Below are 21281 nucleotides of genomic sequence, written 5' to 3' on the forward strand. Positions count from 1 at the left end.
AGGTGGAACAAAGAGACGGGAATGGCGTTGCGGTTTGGACGGTGGACTCGTGGCATGGACCAGCAGAACACCACAAGCCACTGGCAATGAGCCTAAGGGGCTATGACAGGGTTGAATGGTTGGCACTGAGGCTACATTTTTCGGCAGGCCAGGTCCATGGGGCGGGGCTAGGCGGTGCCAGCGCACAGATGGATGCAAGAGAAGGGCGTGCGCACAGAGGCCAAAATGCCAGGGGCAGGTGTCGTGGGCGGGTGAGGCGAGGGCGAGGAGAGCGTGTCGAGCGGCGTCTGGTTCCAGATGGTCGGCATGCACGCGAGCCGCGCAGGAAGCTCGCTGGCGTGCAGTCAGGGTCGGCACGACGGCCATAGGTGACAGGGAGAAAGAAAGCCACGGCGGCGGCGATGGCGACGACGACGACGACGAACGACGGCGGTCAGCTGCCGACCCGCCTCCCTCTCCTGCAGCTCTCTGTCGCTTCTCCCGCGTCCTGCTCCTCCGCATCGGCGGACTTGGCGAGATGTGCTATCCGGGCCCCGGGTGGTGGAGGCCGTGGTGCTCTGCTGGGTCCAGCCAGTCCGGGTCTGGGTCTGGGTCTGGGTCTGGGTCAGGGAGAGCGAGGGTTGCGACCCAACACGAGCCGGCGCTGCGCAACGGCATGCTCGCGCATGCATGCACGATCGTCGCCGCTCGGTCGCGCGTCTGATGGATGCCCGTTCCATCCACCGCCCGCTGCTCCTTGCTTTTCTCGTCTCGTTTGTCAAGCTTCCACGGCCGGTCGGTCTCTGCGTGCCCAGCCAGCGCTTGACGCATAAGAGAGGCGGGCCGCCGTGCGAATCCGATACTGCTGCCATGGCCATCCCCGTCTGAGCATACTAAGCGCTTAGTGAGAAAGGACCCCAAAGAAACCTGACGCTGGTGCACGACCTACCTTGCTCCCGTCGTCGGCTCCCACCTGCGGTTGGAAAGAGGAGAAAAGAGGCGACGCCGACACACTGGCCACTCGAGTCACCCAGTGCCCACCCGAACCCCTCATACAGGACCACAGGTAGCGGTCCCGCGTGTCCGTCCCTGGAAGGACATCGCGTCGCTCCTGCCGCCAAGCACTGCAACAAGACGCTACCTACGATACAAACCTGTCCCTAGGCACCACTTACAGCGGGCACCTTTCTAGGTGACCCAAGTGCCTTAGTACGCTATATCTGACGTACTATTTTGGCCACTGCTTCGGGCTGCTCCCGTCCTTCCCTCTCACCTAAACGCTCACCGCTCAACCGAAGCCCGCTTTCCGAAAAGGGCGGGCACGAGCGACACACCACTTACACCCACGCGCCACTTCTCTCGACTGCACTGCACTGCACTGCACTGCACCGCGTTGAGCGCAGGGCACTCTCAGACCACGCACCGTCCCGCCACCCAGTCTGCCGACTGTCAATCAATTCTCCGCTCGAGTCGCCGTCTCAAGCTGCCACCGCTCCTCTTCCTACCACGGTACCTCTAGCGCAGAACCGGAACCGCAACGAAACCGGAGCCGGGCTCACGTGGAGGAGTAGACGAGCGCCTCGCCGAGACCCCAAGCACCCGCCGGCGACTTTGTGTATCGAGCATGCCCCATGGCCTTTTGGGTGCTCGGCGGGGGCGAGAGCAGCCTCCCTCGGGCCCAGGATGTCTCTCCTCCCCCGCATCTTCAGCAGTGGCAGCAGCAACATCGCGGTCGCGATGCTTCAGGACAGGCTTCACACCTCGATCGTGGCTTGAGAGGCGGCGGGGAGGCTACCGCTGGCGGCGTCAGCTTCGGCTCAGGTCAATACTACGAGGATGAGGACACTCCGGTGAAAAGGTCGAGGACGTTACCGTGGACGGTGAGCGGTGGCCAAGACTACATGAGCAGATATGCCGTCCACAACAACCACCATCGTCATCAACACCGGCAAGCCCACGAACGGCATCAGTACAGCCGGCATCCTGACAACTCGGCGCCCCTTTCTCCCGACCTCCGCCACTCCGTACCCGTCAACAATCTCGCTTTTCTCGTCATTCGCGAAGGCGATTCCTCTCCGCTCAATCAAGTACCGTCTCCAACTCCCTCTCCCGAACCGCCACAGCTCCTCTTCCGCTCGACGTCCGACCACAGAAATGATGCCATTCACTTTGGTACCGGCATGACAGAGCCCATCTCCAGGCCAGGCACTGCGCCCTGCCCGATGGCTGCAATGCCAATGGAACGCACAGAGTCGGGCCTTTCCATTTCATCGTCCGCGTCCGCCGGTGATTCTCTCTCCGATACGGACTTCCCCCTACCTCCCGGCGTCACTCTGCTCTCTGATCACTCTGCTGCGCAGCTTGTCCGTAGCCACATCGCCTCTTTCCGCCGTCGCTTCCCCGATTCGCAACACGAGCGCATTCTTCGGGCACTCATATCCCCTCGCACACGAGGTACCGACTGGCCTCTTGACAATGACGCGCTACGCAGCATCTTCAGCGCTGCCAACGAGCTCTTCTTCGCCAGTCGCCTAACCCGTCGCGTGACGTGGGACTGGAGCCATCCAGATTGGGGTCAGTATGAGAGTCACATCGTGGGTACCACGGCCGTGCGCCCTTGCGCGCGGCTGGGCGGTTGGGAAACCTTGATTGTGCTATCCTCACCCATCTTGCGCGACACAAAGTACAACAGGAGGCTGCTCATTTCGACCTTCCTCCACGAGATGATCCACAGTTTCATGTTTGTCATGTGTGGGCTCAAGGCCCGTGAGGCGGGCGGCCACACGTACGGATTCCGTCAGATTGCCGCCATCATCGATGAGTGGGCAGGCAGGGAGTACCTGCGGATGAGCGACATGGAGGCTGATTTGGAGCGCTTCCGCGGTGACGTGTCCTCAAATACGGATGAAGTCGGCACCAGCCAGGCGAAGGCAATGACAGCAGAACAGCGCCGTGCCGGCGGAGGGAGGGACGAGTTTCTCATGCAGCCGATATCGCTGTGTCAACACGACGGCCAACACATTCAGCACGACGGCCACGACCACCATTTCGGTCATCAGAAATACGACCAGGCAGCCTATGGAGATTGGCAGTGGCAGCCGCACGAGGATTTTGGGGCGCGCGATCCACCAACGTCCTCGGGCTTGTCATACGTTTACTGACGGGGTCTGTTCACGGGGAGCTGTCCCCGACTATTTCATGTTGCCATATTTTCTCTTGTTTTCTTTCTCTCAAATCACATGTAGCAGCCAGCATGATTGTGGAGTTTTTATATTTATCTTGGACACATCTGCAGGGTCCAGCACATTTTGCCATTTCATCGGGGTGTGGGTTGATTCCGGGGATAGATGGTGTAGTGAAAAGCGACGACGGAGGAGCAGGGTTGTTTCGCGACACCAAATTTCAAAAGAAAGCTCAGCAGGCAATGTTCAATGCAGTGTTCATCATCGAAAGTTCATATACCTGTGAGACCTCAGGCACGGTGTTGTAAGAGGAATGGTGAGCAAGTCGAGATCACATAGGTATACAACCAGGGTATGCTCTTTGGTGTGTACACCCATGTACTCACTCATCTTCACGTATGTTCTCGACAATTGCAAATCCCCCGTTTTTAAACGGAAAATGAAAAAAAAAACAAATTGAAATTGAAAAAACCACCCGACGCCGGCCATGCACATGCCTCGCTTCAAATATACAAAGACACGCCGACATCAATCTATATCAATCCTAAAATCCACCTCCGTCATGCAATGTCCCTCTCTCTCTGTGTGTGTATGTAACACATGGCTTCGTCGGCTCATGCTGCGCGCTCACCTCCCATGCAACACATTAGCTACCTCCTACCTGCTTCCGCCGTTAATGGCCTGGTACGTAGTCGTGTTCTTCTGTTTCTTGTTTCCGAGAAGCGGGGCGGTGGCTCGAGCATCATCATCGATGTCATCATCGTCCGAGTCGTCCACCACGGCCGACTCGTCCAAAAAGGCGGCGGCCGCACTGTCGACAAGAGTCTCCTCCTCGCCATCGTCTGAGTCGCTGTTGTCCGCCGACGCCGCGGTGGGACCGTCGCCCTCGACAATCATGAAGGCGGGTATGGCGCCCAGGATGGCGAAGAAGCCGAGGAAAAAGTACGCAGAGATGATGTAGCCGTGGTCGGCGCCCCAGGTGAAGGCCATGCCCGTGAGGCTGGGGCCGAGGGCGCGGCCGATGCCGCTGCAGGCCGTGGCGAAGCCGTTGAGCGTGCCGAGGATGCGGAGCGACGTGCACGAGTTTGTCAGGAGGATGGTCGTCGAGGGGAAGGCGACGATGATGGCAAAGGCCTTGAAGATCATGACGGCCATCAGCGCCGCGAGTCGGCCGTTTTCCGTGGGGAACAGCGAGGTGTAAGGCGTCAGAAAGTAGACAAACGGCAGCATGACGCCTGGACGCGCGGTTCAATTAGTAACTTGGGTGTCCGCCTTTAACCGGGTATTAAACAAAACCTACAGCACACTCGGAAGCAGTGCAGCACGCCGTAGCGGTGCACCAAGGGCGGATACAGAATGAACTGGATGAGCCCGCAGGTGATTCCGTAGATTGTGAAAATGGTGCCGATCTTGCCCGACTTGAGGCCAAATCCACCGTTGAAGTAGAAGGGGAGCTTGGTGTTCTCGGGGGTGTGCTCCATGACCGGGTGGTTGAGGAAAACGGTGATGTTCTGGTCGTAGGCGACGGAGTGAAGGGCAAGAAAGGTGTAAGCGGCCAGGTTGATGACCGTCTGGCGGGTGAAGACGTCCTTGAACCCGGGGGCCGGCCCATCCTCGAGCTTCCTCGGCGGCTGGACCTTGCTCGGGACGAGCGGCGCCGTGGCTTCGCCGTCGACAAACGAGGTCCTCCTCCGGTGCGTGTGTCCCGCGTTTCTACTAAACGCGCGGGAGACACGTTCACCGACTAAAAGACCCCAGTCCTTGCGGTCGCGTTTCGAGGCCAGGGTTTCCTGCCGTCTTGTCAGCTACATGTATGCGTGCATGCGTGCGTGCAGGCAGTCGATCAGCTGGGTCTGGTCTACTCACTTTGAGAAAAAGGGCGGCGCTAGCAGCAGAGATGAGGAAGAAGACGGTGGCTATCAGGTTGGGCAGAGCGTAAGGGAAGTGTTTGAAGTACTCGATGTTGCCAAACACATCTGGGTATTGCCTCGCGGGCTGGGCGAAGAAGCCACCAAAGGCCGGGCCCAGGACGGAGCCAAGAGACCACACCAGAGGCATCACGGAGAAGGCCCTGGGTTGGAGCTCCTTTTCAGGGACCATCTCAGCCACCATTGTTCTGATGATGCCGACTTTTCTCCTTTGTCAGTAACACGGAGAAAACACCCCTCCAGGGATAGAGAAAAGGGTCCCCGACATACCGTTGCCGTTGCCGCCGCCGATAAAGGCCCGCACGGTAATTGCCATGGCGAGGCTGGTGGACATGCCCCAGACGATGAAGCCCAGCATGGTGCTGATGAGGCCGCACAGCAGGATAGGCTTGCGGCCGAAGCGGTCGGCGGCTTTGCCCCAGGGGACCGCGGCGACGGCCTGGGCTACTGAGAACATGGCGGACGTGAAGCCGGCCCACTTGGCGACCTGGTTTTGCTCGATACCGAAGTCCCGAATCATCTCTGGCAGATACGGGAAGACGGACGTGTATGCCAGGGGCTCGGCGAAGCGCGCGACAGCTGTAGGCCTGTCAGCACAACAAGAGCTGGGCGAGGTGGTGGGCAGTACCCTGACGGAGCACCCGCAGCAGAAAGCAGGCAGCCTCTCGAACCGAAGCAGGACACGATGCTAGACTTGATGGCTCGCCTTTATGATGTCATGGCATCGTCCCTTGGTCTGAACAAGAAATCAGGCCCTCGTTACGTCCGCGGATAGGGTACAAGAAGCGCATCTCGCCACGGCGGACGGCAGGTAGACAACGTAGAATGAAGTACATGCTTGAATGAACGGCGGGGGGTGCGGTAACGGGCTCATCGTACCTAGGATAGCCAGCTGCTGCACTGGCAGCTTTGGCTTGGACCGCGTCCGTTGCGGCATGGCGGCGAGGGCGACAGAGTGAGGCCGTGTCGAAAATTCTCCTTCACGCCTGGCGCGCCTTATTCTGCCAGACGCGCGGGGGAATCCAACGACAAGATGTGGGCGATGATGACGTTCGACTCTCGAGGAGAAACGAGGTCAAACAAAACCTGTAGCAAAGCACTGCTGCTGCTAGAAGGCGTTTTGCTTTGCAGGAGCAGAGTTTGGTCAGCTGTGCAAGTGTCGCCGCTGCGAGCAAAGGAGGTTGAGCCCACCACCATCCGCGTCCGTCCCGGCCCGGGCTGGCTGGCAGCGGCAACAAACTTGTCATGACGGCAGGCAAGGGGAAAAAACGCCTAGGCTGGGCAAGCACTCAACAACATGCTGCAGGGTTCCCGCCCATCCGCCGGGTCGGTCAGTTGGCTGCATTGGAGGGGGTGGTGGTGGGGGGGCCCAATCGTGGGGCAAATGGAACCTGGAAAGCCGGTGCGGACGGTGGAGGAGCCTCCGAAGGGCGCACTTGTGGCGCCCGAACCGGGGGGGCGGCGCGGAGGGCGCTTACAACCTGCAGTGATTACTTACCCGTCTGTTATAGTGAGCGTTGCTACCATGAACCCCAATCTACCATTATGTGAAGTTGTTAGTACATGCGAAGGATATACAGTACATTGCACGTACGTATACTTCGTACGCTTCCGCCCCTGCTGCGCAGCCTGCTCTCAGCGAGATGCTAAATGTGCTTTACTCATCCATACTTGAGTATCGTTGCTCATCGGACTGCGGGCGTAGCTACGAGATGTTGTTGGACTTGGTATACTTATACAACGCGGGTCCCATTTGTCGCCGTCGGCATGCTCGTGTTGGCCGGTCCTCGGCCGCCGGCTCGGCAGACCAACCCACGCAGGCAGAGAGACAAGCAGGCAGGGCAGCTCACGAACCCAGCTCCGCGTCCCCGCGAGCGCCCCGTGCTCACCCAAGTCTGTCTCGCATCATCGCACCTCATCACATCGCAAGGCTCTCTCTCTCTCTCTCTCTCTCTCTCTCTCTCTCTCTTCGGTTACGTGCCTAACCGCTGTTCGCGCGCATACAAAGTCCCCACCCTTGCCCCTCCCCCTGTACCTGGATGCCTACAAAGTAACTACTAACGGGGGTAGGTACAATATGTAGTACTTGCCGGTCTCATGACCGGCTGAGCAGGATGAGCAGCAGCAGTAGCAGCAGCAGCAGCATGTCCGAGAGCGGAGCCGTGCCGGCGCCGCGGGGTGGGTGGTGGTGTGCGGGCCGAGACACCATGACGAGCAGGATGCTTCCCGGCGCAGCAGCGATCTTCCGCTTTTTTGGCTGCTTCCTACTACAAATGATAGGGAGCAAGCGCTCCGGCTCCGAGTCAGCGGGCAGCAAGGTGTAGTGGCGGTGTCGACCTCTATGACGCAGCGGGCTGCTACCCTCTGGCGGGTGTGTGTCTGGTCGTCCCGTCTTCAGCCAGGCAATCAATACAGTAGTCGTCGTCGTCGTCTGCGCTGATGGAGGGAGGGAGGTTGGTTGGTTCATCAACGTTGTCATTGATTGGCGCCGGCGTCAAGGCCGCTGTCGGCTCCGGAAGGGAGGGGGGTTTGCTAGTTACACCAGTACCTAACAAGGGAGCCCGCCTCGACGCACGATGCGTCTTCTGCGGCCAGCCGTGCGCACACACATGTATGTGTGTGTGTGTGTGTGTACACTTCGTACGTTTGGGGCGCAGCCTCCGTGTCCAGCTCAGCCCAGTCCAACGCCAGGCACTGAAAAAAAACTTGAAAAAAACAAGTCAAGGCCTCAGAACGGCGAATCTCAGGAGGCACGTAAGAAATGAAAGCCCCATTATCCCGCGACGGGCCCGCAGCTCTTGGGCACGTCCTGGGTACGCGCCGGACAGGGGAACTTGGGCTTGTCCCCCACGTAGGAACTCGTCGGGGAACAAGCACAGGGATTCGTCGCAATAACGCTCAAGGTCCAAGTAGAGTGAATGAATGACATGCACTGGCTGCCGTTGCCGTCACGACATTACGGCCCCAGTATTGGCCCTCCGACCCCGGCTGACCTCAGAAGGCCGCATTGAACCGGCGCAATGCCCGCGCCGCCCTCGGCCTCTGTAAGACCACCCACGGAATGCCACCGTAGGCGAGGCCTCGGCGCGCGCTCGCAGGCGTCCTCGGGCAGGTGGGTACCGTACCCGGGCTCGCCGCACCCCGCCGAGCCTCCGCAGCAGCCCCGTCCACAGCGCCCTCTCTTCCAGCGGGCGGGCAGGTGGCTGGTGCTTCTCTCCGGGTGTGGCTCGCGCCAACCACAGGCGGCCTTCCCCGCTATTGTCCACCGATCAGGAAGGAGCCTTCCCGCGCGCTTCCCCTCTGAAGCTGTCTGTGGCTGGCGATAACGTCAACGGACCCAGTTTCGTAATCCGGCTCCGCGAGCTCGACAGCCGTCTTGATCTTTGACACACACACACACACACACAATGTCCCTCATAAGCTGCGGCTTTCTCGCATAACTCCAATGCCGCGGCTGCCAACCGGTGCAACAACCTGAGCAACAAGGACAACATCAACGACCCAGGGTTTTCACTCCGTCGCCCAACCATGGGCAAGCTGTAAGTTACAAGTGACATCAGTTGGGCAGCCAGCCACACCAAAGCGTCACGCAGTCACACACGATCCCGTGGCAAATCACCTGAGGCGACGCGCGCTCTCAGCCGCGTCCACGCACCGTCCGACGCCAACCCATCGACTCTCTCCGCTCACGCTGACCCTGGCCTGCGCAGCCTCTCCTCCAAGCCAGAGAAAATGGCCAACGAGTCGACGCCCCTCATCCAGACCGTCCGCGTAGGCCCTCCGCGGAGGAGATACCCGCACCAGACGTGCCGCCGCTTCTGCACCCTCGCCTGCACATGCGTCCTCATCTTTGGCTTCATCAGCTTCGCTCTCCACGCCTTCCTCCTCTGGCCCTACCATTATCATCACGGGCATCACAGCCACCACGCCTTATCCAGGCACGACGGCAAATCGCTGTCCCATGAGAAGCTCAAGTCCATCTTGCTCGATACGCCTTCGGCCAAGCACGCCAGGGAATGGAGCAAGTACTACACATCGGGACCCCACCTGGCCGGACAGAACTTGTCACAGGTGCGCCGATGAAGACTACCTTTTTTCCCACCCATCATCAAACGTAGCTAAACGTGGCTAACCGGACATGCCCCCAGGCCGAATGGACCAGGGACAAATGGCAGGGCTGGGGCGTCAACTCCGAGGTCGTTGCCTATGACGTCTACATCAACTACCCCGTTGACCACAGCCTGTCATTGCTATCCAGGTCTGGAAAGGCAAAGTCCTGGACCGTTGACTTCGAGGCCTCCCTGACCGAGGACGTGCTGGAGGAAGACCCAACGACGGCACTCGACGACCGAGTGCCCACCTTCCACGGCTATTCCGCGAGCGGGAACGTGACCGCACCCTTCGTCTACGTCAACTACGGTACCTACCGTGATTTCGAGGACCTGGTCGAGGCCGGCATCGACCTCAAGGGCAAGATTGCCATCGCCAAATATGGCGGCGTCTTTCGGGGCCTCAAAGTGAAGCGAGCGCAAGAGCTCGGCATGGTCGGCACCCTAATCTACAGCGACCCCGGCGACGACGGCAAGTACACGGAAGAGAAAGGCTACAAGCCGTATCCAGAGGGCCCTGCTCGAAACCCAAGCAGCGTGCAGCGCGGTAGCGTGCAGTTTCTCAGCGTGCGCCCAGGTGACCCGTGAGTACCCTCCGTCCCTGTATTCTTGTGCTCACGTCTTGCTTGAGCTTGGACAAACCTAACGCACTCAGCTCAACACCTGGTTATCCGTCCAAGCCGGGTGCTCCCCGGGCACCGGTGCACGACTCCACTCCCTCTATCCCCTCCATCCCCATTTCATACGCCGATGCAGTCCCTATCCTTAAGGCCCTCAATGGCCACGGCCCCAACGCAACCAAGTTCAACAAGTATTGGAACCGAAACCTCGGTCTCTCCCACAAGGGCGTCGAGTACAACGTCGGACCGTCGCCAGACAATGTCGTGCTCAACCTGTACAACGAGCAGGAGTACACCACAACCCCCCTTTGGGATGTCATCGGCGTTGTGAATGGCACCATCCCCAATGAGGTCATCGTGGTCGGAAACCACCGAGACGCTTGGATTGCCGGCGGGGCGGCCGATCCCAACAGCGGCTCCGCCATCCTCAACGAGGTGATCCGCAGCGTGGGCAAGGCCGTCGACGCGGGCTGGAAACCCCTCCGCACCATCGTCTTTGGCAGCTGGGACGGCGAAGAGTACGGCCTGGTCGGAAGCACCGAGTGGGTAGAGGAGTTCTTGCCGTGGATCACGGATGCCAACGTGGCCTACATCAACGTGGACGTCGGCGCGTCGGGCCCCAGGTTCCACGCTGCGTCTGCCCCCCTGCTCAATAAGGTCCTTCGCGAGGCCACCAAGATGGTTCCCTCCCCCAACCAGACCACCGAGGGCCAGACCGTCGGAGACGTGTGGGACGGCAAGATCAGCACCATGGGCAGCGGCAGTGACTTCACGGCCTTCCAAGACTTTGCCGGCGTCCCCTGCATCGACATGGGCTTCAAGCAGGCCCCCGATAGCCCCGTCTACCAGTACCACAGCAACTATGACAGCTTCTATTGGATGGAACAGTACGGCGACCCGGGCTTCAAGTATCACGAGGCCATGGCGCGAGTCCTCGGCGTTCTGCTGGCCGAGCTGTCCAACACCATCGTCATTCCCTTCGGCGCCACCGAATACGCCGACGCCCTCGACGGCTACCTCGATCAGGTCGAGGAGCGCCTCCACGGGACCGCCGCCGCGGCGCATGAGCCCGCCACGTCCGACGCCGACCTCTTCGCGCTGCGCGGCGCGCTAATCCCCACCGGCAGGGAGGCGACGGGCAGCTCCGACGCCTTCGAGGAGAGCCTCCGTACGGTCCGCCGCTCGCTCGCCGCGCTGCGTGTCCGCGCCGCCGAGCTCGACGATCGCGCCGCCTGGGCCAACCGCAAGCTCGACCGCGGCGTCCCCTGGTGGAACATTGTCGGCAAGATCAAACTCTGGCTCACCATCGCAAAGGTCAACGCCCAGTACAAGTTCTTGGAGCGCCAGTTCCTCTTCGAGGGCGGCCTCGACAGCCGCAGCTGGTTCAAGCACGTCGTCTTTGCGCCCGGCCTGTGGACCGGCTATGCTGGAGGTGGGTTATTACATTCTTCTCCTCTCCTTCCTTCAATCATCTTCTGGCTTCTAGTTTCTTGACATCCCACGAGGACAATTCTTGTCATGTTCCGCAAATGATCCGTTGCTAACTCCCTCTGTGCCTCTAGCCGTGTATCCCGGTCTGATGGAGAGCATCGACGCCAAGGACTACAACAATGGCCTCAAATGGGCCGGCATCATCGACCGCTGCGTCGTCAAGGCTTCTGAGAGCATCAAGTAGCTCTGCCGAAGGAAATATATCTGTTTGTGAGCCGGTCAATGTAGAATGGTGCCCAATCAGGGCAGTCAGTAGTGCTTTGCATCAATCGCATCTTGGGCCCGCCGAGAAAGCGCGTTTTGGCTAATTGATAATTGATCAAAGATCAAGATCAAGACATTATGTTTCATTCTCTTTGCTGAAAAGTAGCATCGTCTAAACATGTCGTCTACCCAAGCAGAACCATCAGTGACCCGAGACGCCCCAACGCCCTTTATGACCTCAAGGTCGCAATCCTAGTGCCAGCGTCGAGTACTCTGAACCGTGTCGCAACACCGGGCATTATCATGATTTCAACATCACTCCCATCGCCGTCGCCATCTTAGGCGCCCCAAAGCTCTCCACCTTGCCCGTCCTCAGTACCCCTGGTGAGGGTTATAAGGGGCAGGCGCCACCACGGGTGGCGGCTGGGCGTAAGGGTGCGCCTGGTGCGGCGACTGCGATGGGTATGGGGAGTGGTTGGAGTACGGCGAAGCCTGTTGAGGGGGAAAGCCCTGAGTCGGAGGGTTGTACATGCCCTGAGGGTTGTAGGCCGTCTCCTGAGCGTGGAAGGGCACTCCTTGTTGAGGCACGGCCTCGTAGTTGGTCTTCAGCTGAGGCTGCAGCTGAACTTGGTAGGGGGCGGCTGCACTACCGGGCTTAACGGGCCTGTTCTGAAGGCCCGCGCGTCGGTGCTTGTGAATGACGACGGCATCGGTGACCCAGGAAATGAAGAAGAAGAGGCTGCGTGTATTTTGTCAACAGGAAGTCACTCAGAGCTCGTGGGGACAGAGGCGTACAATTCCAGGGCGCCAAGGCCAGCCATGCCCGCGACAACTCCGCCGTGGATGGTGTTTCGGCTACCCTTGTGGCACAGCTTGTTATAGGCATCTCCGTAGTTGTCGTCGTAGATGTCGCTATCATAGTAGTCGCAGTAGGCGCTCTTGAGAGCGAAGAGGCCGACGGCCTGCACGGCGCACAGCGAAAAGGAGGTGAGCCACCAAATATAGAGCAGGAGGTCGAAGACAAGCGCAGCCCAGTAGTTGAAAGACCTGGGTTGACACGTGTGCGCAGTGATGAGCCAGATGGAAATGGCAAAAGTGATGACCGACTGCATGGCAATGTCAGCTGCAAGCCTCTTTGCTCTCAACGGGTCGTGGTACGCACTGTGAACATGGCCATAGCAGAGCCGACCGCATAAGGGATGAGATAGAGCGAGTATGCTCCCAGTCCCAGAATAAGGAGACAGAAGAAAAGCTGAAGAGAGCGCAGGACCACCCAACCCCGGGGATAGTTGGGGATGTGCTCCCGGCCAGCCGCGCGCTGGGCAGACATCTCGGCAGGCCGCGTTGTCGTCGGATTTCTGAGGGTGGAGGGATATGTGTTAACGTTGGCAATAGATATCACCAACCCAAGCCAAGCCTCAGTCAAGCCTTCGGGGCAAAGAAGGAGGCGAACGACCGAAAGGGACAGCCACGACGAATTCGTAGAGTTCACAGGAAGAAGAAAATCGGCTTACACGCCGGAGGAGGGCCCAGCCTTTTTGACCTGGCTGCCAGTCACGCGGGAAGGCAGAGAGAACCTCTTCGCGAGAACGCCACTTCATGAGCCTTCATCTGCCGGCCCCATTCTACAGGCCCAAAGCTCGTGCATCCCCGTCGAGGTCGCAGGCACGCGCCCAGTCGTCCGGGCCCAATTCTGCCTTGTGGGACCCGTCTCGCGAGCCATCTGCGCCGGACCTGAGCCGCGGCGGGTGTGCAAGGCAGCACGGAGCCATTCCCGCTGATTCTCGCTCAACGGGCGAGCCAGGATCTCAGGAGTCAAGACCCAGGCAGGCAGGGCTCGCCAGTCCCGAGACGGCATGGGGGAGATTGCTTCGAGGTACAGCGGCGCCCTTTCCTTTTGCCCTCCTGGTGCCAGGCCAGGCATTGCAAAAGCCGCCCGCGGACGTGGTGACGGCGTCGCGCGCTAGGGCCTGCGGCTGAAGGGTCACGGACTGGGGTGTCGGGTTGGGTTGAGTCGGGTCATCTTCAGCCCCGGCTGGGAGTGACTGAGACGGGTCAGAGTGGTGATCGTCGTCAACTTTTTTTTGGCCATGTCGTGGGGCACAGGAAGCGGATCCGGGAAAGGTTTGCGATGAAAAGGGGCCAATGGCTGGAGAGGTTTGATGGAGGCAGCGTTTGAAGTGAGAAGCGTAGATGCCGATATGCTTCAAGTCGGTCGCCGAGGATGCTTGGGAAGTTGGGAGATAGCGAGCAGTAATTTGTATGCAAGTGCGCATAGGGCAGGAACGACCCAAGCACACACATCAACAGGCAGGAGCAACGGGGAGCCCATGTGGCTTGCTCCTGCTTTCGAGCCAAGCAAGACGTGGTGGTCACACAAGCTGACATCACGACAACTCACGAGCATCACGGGTTCCTTCGTCGCCTGTTGGCTTGGCCTAAAGTCACTTGGCCTATCCCGCCCGCCAGCGATTGACGCTTCTCTTCAGCCTCTGGTCGCCAGTTCACTTGTGGCAGCACAGCCATCAGCCCTATCTCAGGATGTCGTCGAAATGCGCCGGGGGGGCTTCCAACAAACTCTTGACAGGGGGGTGTCCATCCACAGCCCGTCCCTCGTCTACAGTCTCCAATAACGCTCGACTCCAAGCAACAAGCTCGTCAAACCCGCATGGCCCGCCCAAGCCATCATTCAGATCGACCAGTTAGCGTGCGCCTGGCGCCCTCTGCCCTCCACCCACCAAGCTTGGCTTTCCAGCAGGCACAAGCCCTGCCAGGGCATGCTCGACAACACTCCTGGTTGTTCGAAAGACAACCGCACACGAGACGACTCCTCGTCCAGCGCACCCGCCGGCTTGGGCCGTGCACGAGTGGGGCCGCTCGTTCTTCTCGTGTCTGTTAGCGTGGGAGGGAGGGGTGGCATGTGGGCGCCTGTTCGGCACCCTTCCTGAAAGGAAGAAGGGACGAAGGGGGGCTAAGTAACCCTTGGTTGCGGCGACCGCTTGAGCCTCATCGACCGTTCCGCTGCCGTCGCACGCGCGGGATGCCCCGTCCAACCGTGCCGGCTGAGGCGCAGGCAAGAGTTTGCGCCGGCAACCCCCAAGTGGTTCAAGGCTCTCGACAGAAATAGGTGGAGAGGATCGTTCTTCTGGGAGCGATCAGTGCCGAAACAAGCCCGTGAATAAACACACCTTATACGAAGTACGAAATATTGATTCCATAGCGAGGCCGCTTCACCACTTCAACATACATGTAGGCTCTACAAGCCGACCAGCCTGGGCGTCCTCTGACAAATCATTGCCAGCTCTAGGGTAGTCCTCGCCCATGGAGGAAGCTTGCACCGAGTGCCACCAAGATGTCCAGGACACCACTTGGCCGCTAAGGGGTGTTCCAGATTTCACGACTGTCATCATCACCGCGTGATGCGTCTGCCAAGAGCAAGTCTCGTCAGACCTGACGACTCTTCTGCCAACAGTGTGCGTCTATAGCATTCCGTCTAGTATGCCCATCGTACAATACCGAGTCTGTCCTACAGCAGTCTAGAACTTGTATACCTGCTCCTTCTCATAGCCGAGCTCCTTGAGCGCGCCCGTCAGCTCGCCTTGGTCCTTAGGGCTGACCTTGTTGCCCGAGATGGCTTTCATCAAGCCGGGCGGGCCGCAGACAAAGAGCTTGATGTTGTCGCTCTTGGGCTCGGGCAGGACCGTCTTGAGAAGGTCCTTGGTGATGAAGCCCGTGTTGCCGGCCCAACCCTTGGGAGCCTTGTCGACGACGTAGAAGGCGCGGAACCGCTGAGGGTAGGTGTTCTCCAGCTCAGCCAGCTCCTTCTTCAACAAGATGTCCTCCTCGGAGACATTGCCAAAGACCAGGGTCACCTTGGTCTTCTCGTTGGGGTTGCTGAAGATGGTGCGCAGCAGCTGGTACATGGGCGTGATGCCGGTGCCACCGGCAATGAGGCCAATGTGCTCGTGCTTGTTCTCGGCCCACGAGTACTTGGGAAGGGGTCCCTTGAAGTCAAGTCGCTGGCCGGGGACCATGTTGTGCAGGTGGCTGCTCATGGGCCCATCTGGGTACTTCTTTACCAGGAGGTCAATGTAGCCCTGGGCACCTGTCCACCCCTGTCAGCGCATGCTTCCAAGCGCAACACAATGAAATGGGGAGGAAACCTACTCTCGTCGCTGATGGGTGTGTAGGGCCGCAGCGTGGCCTTCTCGTCATTGGGACCCTTGTACTTTGTCAAGATGGCGCTGGCAATGTGCAGGCCCGACACCATGTCGCCCTCGGGCAGCTCGAAGCGGAAACGTTTCGTGTTGTGGTTGACATTCTCGACATCGGCCAGCTTGAGGGACACAAAGCCCTGGTCGCCGCCGGTGAAGGCGGGCCTGGCCGCGGCGCCCGTGGCCTGCTTGACCTTGGCCTCGGCCTGCTGCACCGCGGGAGCGCCCGCGAAGTAGTAGTAGCCGGCACCCGCGAGGGCCGCGCCGCCGGCCAGGTACAGGAAGGTGTTTGAACCGGGCTTGGCGCCGGACTCGGTGGCGTAGCAGCGGGCGTGCTGCGCAGCAACAGCAACGCTGTCAGTCAGCCGGGTATGCGCGAGTGCGGGCTCGAAGCAGAAAGCGAGGGCAACGACTCTCGTTCGAGAGAGAGCTCCTCCATCCAGTCCTGAGCGTGGAAAACTTACCGTTTTGAGCGGCTGGGCCGCGCGGAAAGCAGATCTGGCGAACATTTTGGCTTTTTCTGAGGGCGGAGAGGTCAATTGAGTACGAATTGGCCGAGGTGGGGGGCGCTGTTTGTTGAGGGAGACCGATGATGAAATGAAGTCGATCGAGGACCTTACAAACCGCGCGCTCGGGGCTTGTCGGGCGGTCGTGGGAACTCGCAAGCTACCTTCCCCCCGGCACGCAATTGAGGAATGACGCACATGTCACGTGACCGTCAACCTGGTACGGTAGATCTGAGTGCCATGCTCTCTGGCCACCCATCATCATCCAAGGATCCAAGAATCCAGGAACCGAAACAAGGGCGCCTCCCAGTCTCAGGTTATCAGCCACCTCTAGAAGGCGTCGTCAACCCCCCCCCCTCTTCCTTACGGACAGCACGATGTAGGTAAGCGCATTCACACCGAGGACAACAAAAGGGACTCGTGGTGGCTGCCGAGGAACCATCCAGTCGCTTGTCACTTGGATATTGTATAGGCGTCGTGTAAAGTCATCCGAGTCTCCCTCCTGCCTCATTTCGTTGAGCAAAAGGCCAGACTCCTATCCTGTATTGCACACTCCTTGAGCCCTTGCCATGGACTCATGCTTCCCTAGTCAGCCCTAACGCCGCGAAATAGGCCACTCATCTCTTTCGTCCCCTCATACTGTGTTTCGGTAGTCGTTCCATCAGATTCCACGTCTCGTGCTCTCTGCATCATTGGGTAACGGTATATAAGTCCGAGCGGGCTCAGAAAAGCTGCCGCCGATGTTCTCTGTAAAGCGGAGGCTCCGCGTTTCCGCCCACACCTTCTTGTTTTGCAGAACTTTAGTCATCGACAAGGCATCGCATGGGGTGAGCCCCGTGAACATGCAGAGCCCGCAGCTGTGCCCACAGCCAAGATAGAGGCCGCGGCGGGGTTGCCGCCAATGACTAAATGCGCCGGATACAAGGTGCGCAACGTGTTACCTGCTAGTCTCCTTGCCGTGTCCGCCGTGGCCTGCCGGCTCCGCAGCCTTAATGTCAGCATCATCCGCTGCAGAACCGGCTTCCATGTCGGGCCCCGCGCCGGAATCCCGGCCCTCTGCGCGCAGCAGAGTCGTGTCGGTGTGCTGCGAAATCGTGGGCGTGTTGGCCTGGCTGCCACCCCTCTGTCCGTGGTAGTGGATGACCTGCGGCGGCGTTTGGCCGGCTTGGATGCCCAGCTGCTCCGTGGGGTAGGGGTTCAGGTCCTTGCTGGAGGTCGAAAACATGGACACTACTGGTTGGTGATAGCCATTGGTCGGGTTACTCGAGCTGTGATGGTGGCCCTCATGTCCTCCGTGCTCAGCTTGGGTCGGCGTACCGGCTTCGTTGGGGGAGCCAGAGCCGTCTCCGATTTGGCCCGTCAGACTATTCATCCCACCCTCGATGTCTCTGAGTAAGCGAACATATTCCTCCGGCACGAGCCCGCTCTCCTGGGTCTTGGGATCTTCCGCCACCAGCCAACCCTGGCCGTGGCGATACGAGACCCAAATAATCTGCCCTTCAAGCAGGGGCAGCTCGTTTTCATTTTCCCGCTCAAAGTCAAAGAGGGCTACCGCTTTACCGTGGAATTCTTCGTCGGGCGAAGTGATGGTGAACTGATAGTCTCTCGAGTATCGTGACTCGTCTGTCTCGTTGTATCCTGGCGATGACAACGAGTCAGAATCCTCCGATCCATAAAGCTCGTTCTCGTTTATCCGCTGCGGGTAGTGGTACGCACGGCTGTGTCTCGCCTGGTCCGCAGGGTATGTGACAAACTCGCCCCCCGGGCCGTTGGCCTCACCTCCTTGGTTAACATAGTAACGCTCGCTGCCGTCTCCTGCAGTGCCCACGTAGTATCCCCTCTCTCTGTCATAGTTGGAGTGATTCATAATGCTTGATCCCGGCGCATCGATGTCATGGCCGGCCCGGCCCCTACCCGCACTCATGGCTGCCGACGTCGACTTGTGCTTTCGGTGACGGGTTGCGACGACGGGGCTCTGCAAATCCTCGTCTTCGCTATACGGTGGGCCATCGCCGAACTGAATGGGTGGGATATCGTGCCCGCGATTGAAGCCGTCTGCGGTCCATGAGTCCCACGGCATCTTCTGCTCCCAAGATGCTGGAGGGTCGGACAGTCGCCTAGTCTCACTCGCGGGCGTGGTCAGGCCCGAAGGAGGCCTAGAGGGCTCCGGAGGCGGCCCATAGTGCAAGGGGTGAGAGGCAGGATACGCGAAGTCGCGCACCTGGGTGTAGGGGAGGCTTGAGGGAAACATGGGGAACATGTGCGACTGCGGCCGCGATCTGGACGGGACAGAGCTCGCCGAGTATTGCGATAATCGATGTCTCGAAGCGTGGGACATGGGGCGTGGCAGAGTGCTCCGGCGCGAGGGCGCAGATGCTGCCGGCGGCAGAGCGGCGGGGTGATTTGCGATCGACGAGGGAGAGACAGCGGCGTCTGGCGCTGGAGAGGACGCAGGCGACGATGAGGTTCCAACCATGGCGGCAGTTGCCATGATCCGCCGCGGCGAAGCAACTCGAAATAGAGGGCCCAGAGACTAGCCGGGCCGTTACCTGATAACGGCAGCAGCACAGGTCGCCCAACAGCGGCGCCGTGCCCGTCGCAGCGCAGGTCGCCGCACGTTGGACGGATGCCTGCTGGGCCAGATGGCCGGATATGACCCGCAGGCGGGGGTGGTTCTTCCTTGTGTGTGTCCCGTGGTAGTATGATGGGTTTCGAGCGGCGAGCGAGCGCAAGCCGCCGGAGGAAGCCAGACGTGGCGATGAGCTGGGCGCGATGACCGACAAGGGCACGGGGCGGTCGTTCGCGGAGTTGGAGAGGGGCGGGGCGGTTGGCGCTGTGCGAGGCCCCCGAGCCCTAAGGCAACTTGAGGCTGTCGGCGGTCGAGTTGCGGGCGGCGAGCATCCAAAAAATGGCGCTGCGCGAGGCCGTCGGCGGCACAGAGAGGTGGGAGGGCTGGTCAGAGCTCGGATGCGAGTCGCCGTGTCGACAGGAACAGCAGGATGCGATGCCAAGAGGCAATGCTGGCGAGAGCAGTGGACGGGATGCTCAAAGGGACAAGACGCACGAAGCGGGACGGAGAGGAGGTGGAGGTCGGTCCTGGCGCCGCCGCCTCCTTGGCCTCCACCGCTGTTGCTGCGACTGGAAGTGGATGGCGGGTTGGTGGATGGAGGGGATGGGGGTGGGTGGAGGAGGGATGGATGGACGATGAATGAGACGGGAGGCAATTGACGGCACCTCGGGCGGGGGGGGGGATGCTGGCGGGGGGCACCAACTTGGATGCAAGTGAGCGAGGTAGGTGGGCTGTTGAGCGCTCGCGAGGCGGGCCTCTACTCAACCTACAGAACGTATAAGTACAGTACACAGTACGGCGGTCATACCTGTAGACGTGGGACAATGCATGGAGTGGTGCGCTGTAACTAGCCTGTACCTCTACTAGATGAATGCGCCCAGCTGGGCGCCTTGGTAGAACCTGAACTCCCACCCTTAGGTTCACCCACCCAGGCCGCTGCAAGCGCGGCGCCTGTACAAAGTAAAGCCTGCGGGCCCGTCTGGATCAATCAATGGAGGAAGCCCCGAGGCAATGTGAAAGCGCGTGGTCCGCCGACGCCACTGGCCGGCTCCAGGGGCCGTGAGATGGTTGGACGAGTCAGATGGCGCGCGCGTGGCCTGTCGAGCTATCTGTCCTGTCCGGTTCAGTCAGTCAATGTCAACCATCCGTCAGTCGAAGCCTTTCAACTCCACTGGACACAGACAAGTAAAAGATGGCTATACCTCTCCCCCAAGCACCCAAGGTACTGTACAGTATTGCTCCTTGACTTGTCCGCACCGGAGGCGCAGTCAGGTGGTTGCTACTAGCATGCTGACAACAACGACCTTGCCGAGTTGAGGCGAATCGCAAACCCTTGCTTGGTACGGCGAACCTAGTCTGCAGGGGGCCGCCACGCTTGGATGGCTTGCCCTGTCTGCCTTGTCATCATATCTCACCTTGTATATCCGATGCGTGAGAGTCTTGGTCTTTTTTTTTTGGTGCGCCCATGAACACAGCAACTCCAGCCGTGGTTATTCGAGGCTCAAGTAGGCGCACCTGAGACCTTTGCTTTCCGGCTGGTCTGCGAGGCAGCGTCGTCTTGTCGCGGCCCTTGCTGTCCCAGTGGCTGTTGCTGGCGCTGCGTTGGCCTTGTCGAGATGGATCACAACCCTGCTCAAGGCAGGCCCACAGGTAAGACCGGAAGCGGTCCGGAACTACTAACTTCGTACGCACGTATGCATCAATCCACCAAGTGCAAGACTGTCAACAAGGCTTCCTAATTCCGTCTCTACGGAGAGCTCAACTGCAGATTCGCCACCGTCCCATCATGCAAGGGCTCCGAGAAGGCATCACAGACTCGACGAGCCTTGTCTGAATGGTGGTTCTCAGGTTGTCTCACCCGACGACTGCGTGTATTCCCTCATCTCATACACTCATGTATACCAACGTCAGTTGACTGTAACTTGATCGGCGAATGGCGGAGATTGCCAGCTGCAACTCGATGCTGATTGACGCTGAAACGTCCGGGGTCCGGGGCGACGGACCAGTCGCCGAGCCACCCTGCTGGTGCCGCCCAAGGAACTGTAGTTAGTAACTTGGTACCTGCACACGCTCTGTCTGCTTCGACGAAGGCGCACTTGGACGTGTGAAACCCGGTTTCTTGTGCGGCACTGTCTGATGCGAGGGCGACCTCGGCGCATGTCACATATGGTCACGAGAGCCGTGTGTAGGACGGGACGGAGCACGGGTGAGCGTCCTGATGCATAGCAGAAATGCCTATGAGAAAAAAAGCATACAAGGCTGTCACCACATCGGTGCTACTTTGGAGGGGGCAAAATGCATTTGAACCTGCGAGGGTACTAACCTACCTCAGATAGGCACTATCAGGCAGGTGCTGTGCAGCACTGCGGCACCAGAGGCGGACGAGGGTTCTGCCGCAGCGCGGCGTGGCTTCTGCAGACAGCTTCCCTTAGTAGAGGTACCTTGCCGTACAGTAGCTCATCGATCTGATCTCGCTTCC

At 59.7% G+C, this 21281-nt stretch overlaps 6 protein-coding genes across 8 annotated transcripts; 2 read left to right on the forward strand and 4 right to left on the reverse strand.

The window, feature by feature from the left end:
- Positions 1-1341: 1341 nt before the first annotated feature.
- On the forward strand, positions 1342-3489 carry JDV02_009388 (uncharacterized protein). The gene has a single exon (XM_047991047.1). The coding sequence runs from the start codon at positions 1611-1613 to the stop codon at positions 3138-3140; it is 1530 nt and encodes a 509-aa protein (XP_047847057.1). The 5' UTR covers positions 1342-1610; the 3' UTR covers positions 3141-3489.
- Positions 3490-3491: 2 nt separating this feature from the next.
- JDV02_009389 (uncharacterized protein) lies at positions 3492-6332 on the reverse strand. Of its 2 annotated transcripts, none has more exons than XM_047991048.1 (5): positions 5969-6332; positions 5360-5668; positions 5028-5290; positions 4462-4951; positions 3492-4396 (listed from the first exon to the last, which is right to left on the reverse strand). In XM_047991048.1, exons 1-5 carry the CDS (start codon positions 6024-6026, stop codon positions 3819-3821), a joined length of 1698 nt encoding a protein of 565 aa, XP_047847058.1. In that variant the 5' UTR covers positions 6027-6332; the 3' UTR covers positions 3492-3818. The 2 variants fall into 2 exon arrangements, with proteins under 2 accessions (XP_047847058.1, XP_047847059.1); XM_047991049.1 differs by having other exon boundaries at positions 5718-6332.
- A 2147-nt stretch (positions 6333-8479) lies between these two features.
- On the forward strand, positions 8480-11743 carry JDV02_009390 (Glutamate carboxypeptidase II). Of its 2 annotated transcripts, XM_047991051.1 has the most exons (5): positions 8480-8628; positions 8800-9160; positions 9238-9782; positions 9854-11250; positions 11381-11743. In XM_047991051.1, exons 1-5 carry the CDS (start codon positions 8618-8620, stop codon positions 11491-11493), a joined length of 2427 nt encoding a protein of 808 aa, XP_047847061.1. In that variant the 5' UTR covers positions 8480-8617; the 3' UTR covers positions 11494-11743. The 2 variants fall into 2 exon arrangements, with proteins under 2 accessions (XP_047847061.1, XP_047847060.1); XM_047991050.1 differs by having other exon boundaries at positions 8480-9160.
- Positions 11744-11885: 142 nt separating this feature from the next.
- Positions 11886-12867, reverse strand: JDV02_009391 (uncharacterized protein; the record flags this gene model as incomplete). The annotated part of the gene is made up of 3 exons (XM_047991052.1): positions 12676-12867; positions 12309-12619; positions 11886-12252 (listed from the first exon to the last, which is right to left on the reverse strand). The coding sequence occupies exons 1-3, from the start codon at positions 12841-12843 to the stop codon at positions 11886-11888; spliced, it is 846 nt and encodes a 281-aa protein (XP_047847062.1). The 5' UTR covers positions 12844-12867.
- A 1089-nt stretch (positions 12868-13956) lies between these two features.
- Positions 13957-16371, reverse strand: MCR1 (Cytochrome-b5 reductase). Its single transcript, XM_047991053.1, has 2 exons — positions 15681-16371; positions 13957-15618 (listed from the first exon to the last, which is right to left on the reverse strand). The coding sequence occupies exons 1-2, from the start codon at positions 16234-16236 to the stop codon at positions 15050-15052; spliced, it is 1125 nt and encodes a 374-aa protein (XP_047847063.1). The 5' UTR covers positions 16237-16371; the 3' UTR covers positions 13957-15049.
- A 107-nt stretch (positions 16372-16478) lies between these two features.
- On the reverse strand, positions 16479-19416 carry NBP2 (HOG (high osmolarity glycerol) pathway protein). The gene has a single exon (XM_047991054.1). The coding sequence runs from the start codon at positions 18722-18724 to the stop codon at positions 17171-17173; it is 1554 nt and encodes a 517-aa protein (XP_047847064.1). The 5' UTR covers positions 18725-19416; the 3' UTR covers positions 16479-17170.
- Positions 19417-21281: the final 1865 nt, after the last annotated feature.

Source organism: Purpureocillium takamizusanense, chromosome 9 (assembly GCF_022605165.1).
Source record: "Purpureocillium takamizusanense chromosome 9, complete sequence".
In the NCBI taxonomy this organism is placed as follows: domain Eukaryota; kingdom Fungi; phylum Ascomycota; class Sordariomycetes; order Hypocreales; family Ophiocordycipitaceae; genus Purpureocillium; species Purpureocillium takamizusanense.

What these genes read in the sequence shown, in the direction of transcription:
- JDV02_009389 (XM_047991048.1), bottom strand. Translation starts at nt 6,026, where the DNA reads ATGCCGCAACGGACGCGGTCCAAGCCAAAGCTGCCAGTGCAGCAGCTG. An exon ending in GCAGCAGCTGGCTATCCTAG is followed by an intron (nt 5,669 to 5,968) that starts GTACGATGAGCC and finishes ACAGGCCTACAG; the next exon opens with CTGTCGCGCGCTTCGCCGAG. An exon ending in GCACTGCTTCCGAGTGTGCT is followed by an intron (nt 4,397 to 4,461) that starts GTAGGTTTTGTT and finishes CCGCGCGTCCAG; the next exon opens with GCGTCATGCTGCCGTTTGTC.
- NBP2 (XM_047991054.1), bottom strand. Translation starts at nt 18,724, where the DNA reads ATGGCAACTGCCGCCATGGTTGGAACCTCATCGTCGCCTGCGTCCTCT.
- JDV02_009388 (XM_047991047.1), top strand. Translation starts at nt 1,611, where the DNA reads ATGGCCTTTTGGGTGCTCGGCGGGGGCGAGAGCAGCCTCCCTCGGGCC.
- JDV02_009390 (XM_047991051.1), top strand. An exon ending in CCGGACAGAACTTGTCACAG is followed by an intron (nt 9,161 to 9,237) that starts GTGCGCCGATGA and finishes ACATGCCCCCAG; the next exon opens with GCCGAATGGACCAGGGACAA. An exon ending in GTGGACCGGCTATGCTGGAG is followed by an intron (nt 11,251 to 11,380) that starts GTGGGTTATTAC and finishes CTGTGCCTCTAG; the next exon opens with CCGTGTATCCCGGTCTGATG.
- MCR1 (XM_047991053.1), bottom strand. Translation starts at nt 16,236, where the DNA reads ATGTTCGCCAGATCTGCTTTCCGCGCGGCCCAGCCGCTCAAAACGGTA. An exon ending in CACACCCATCAGCGACGAGA is followed by an intron (nt 15,619 to 15,680) that starts GTAGGTTTCCTC and finishes AGGGGTGGACAG; the next exon opens with GTGCCCAGGGCTACATTGAC.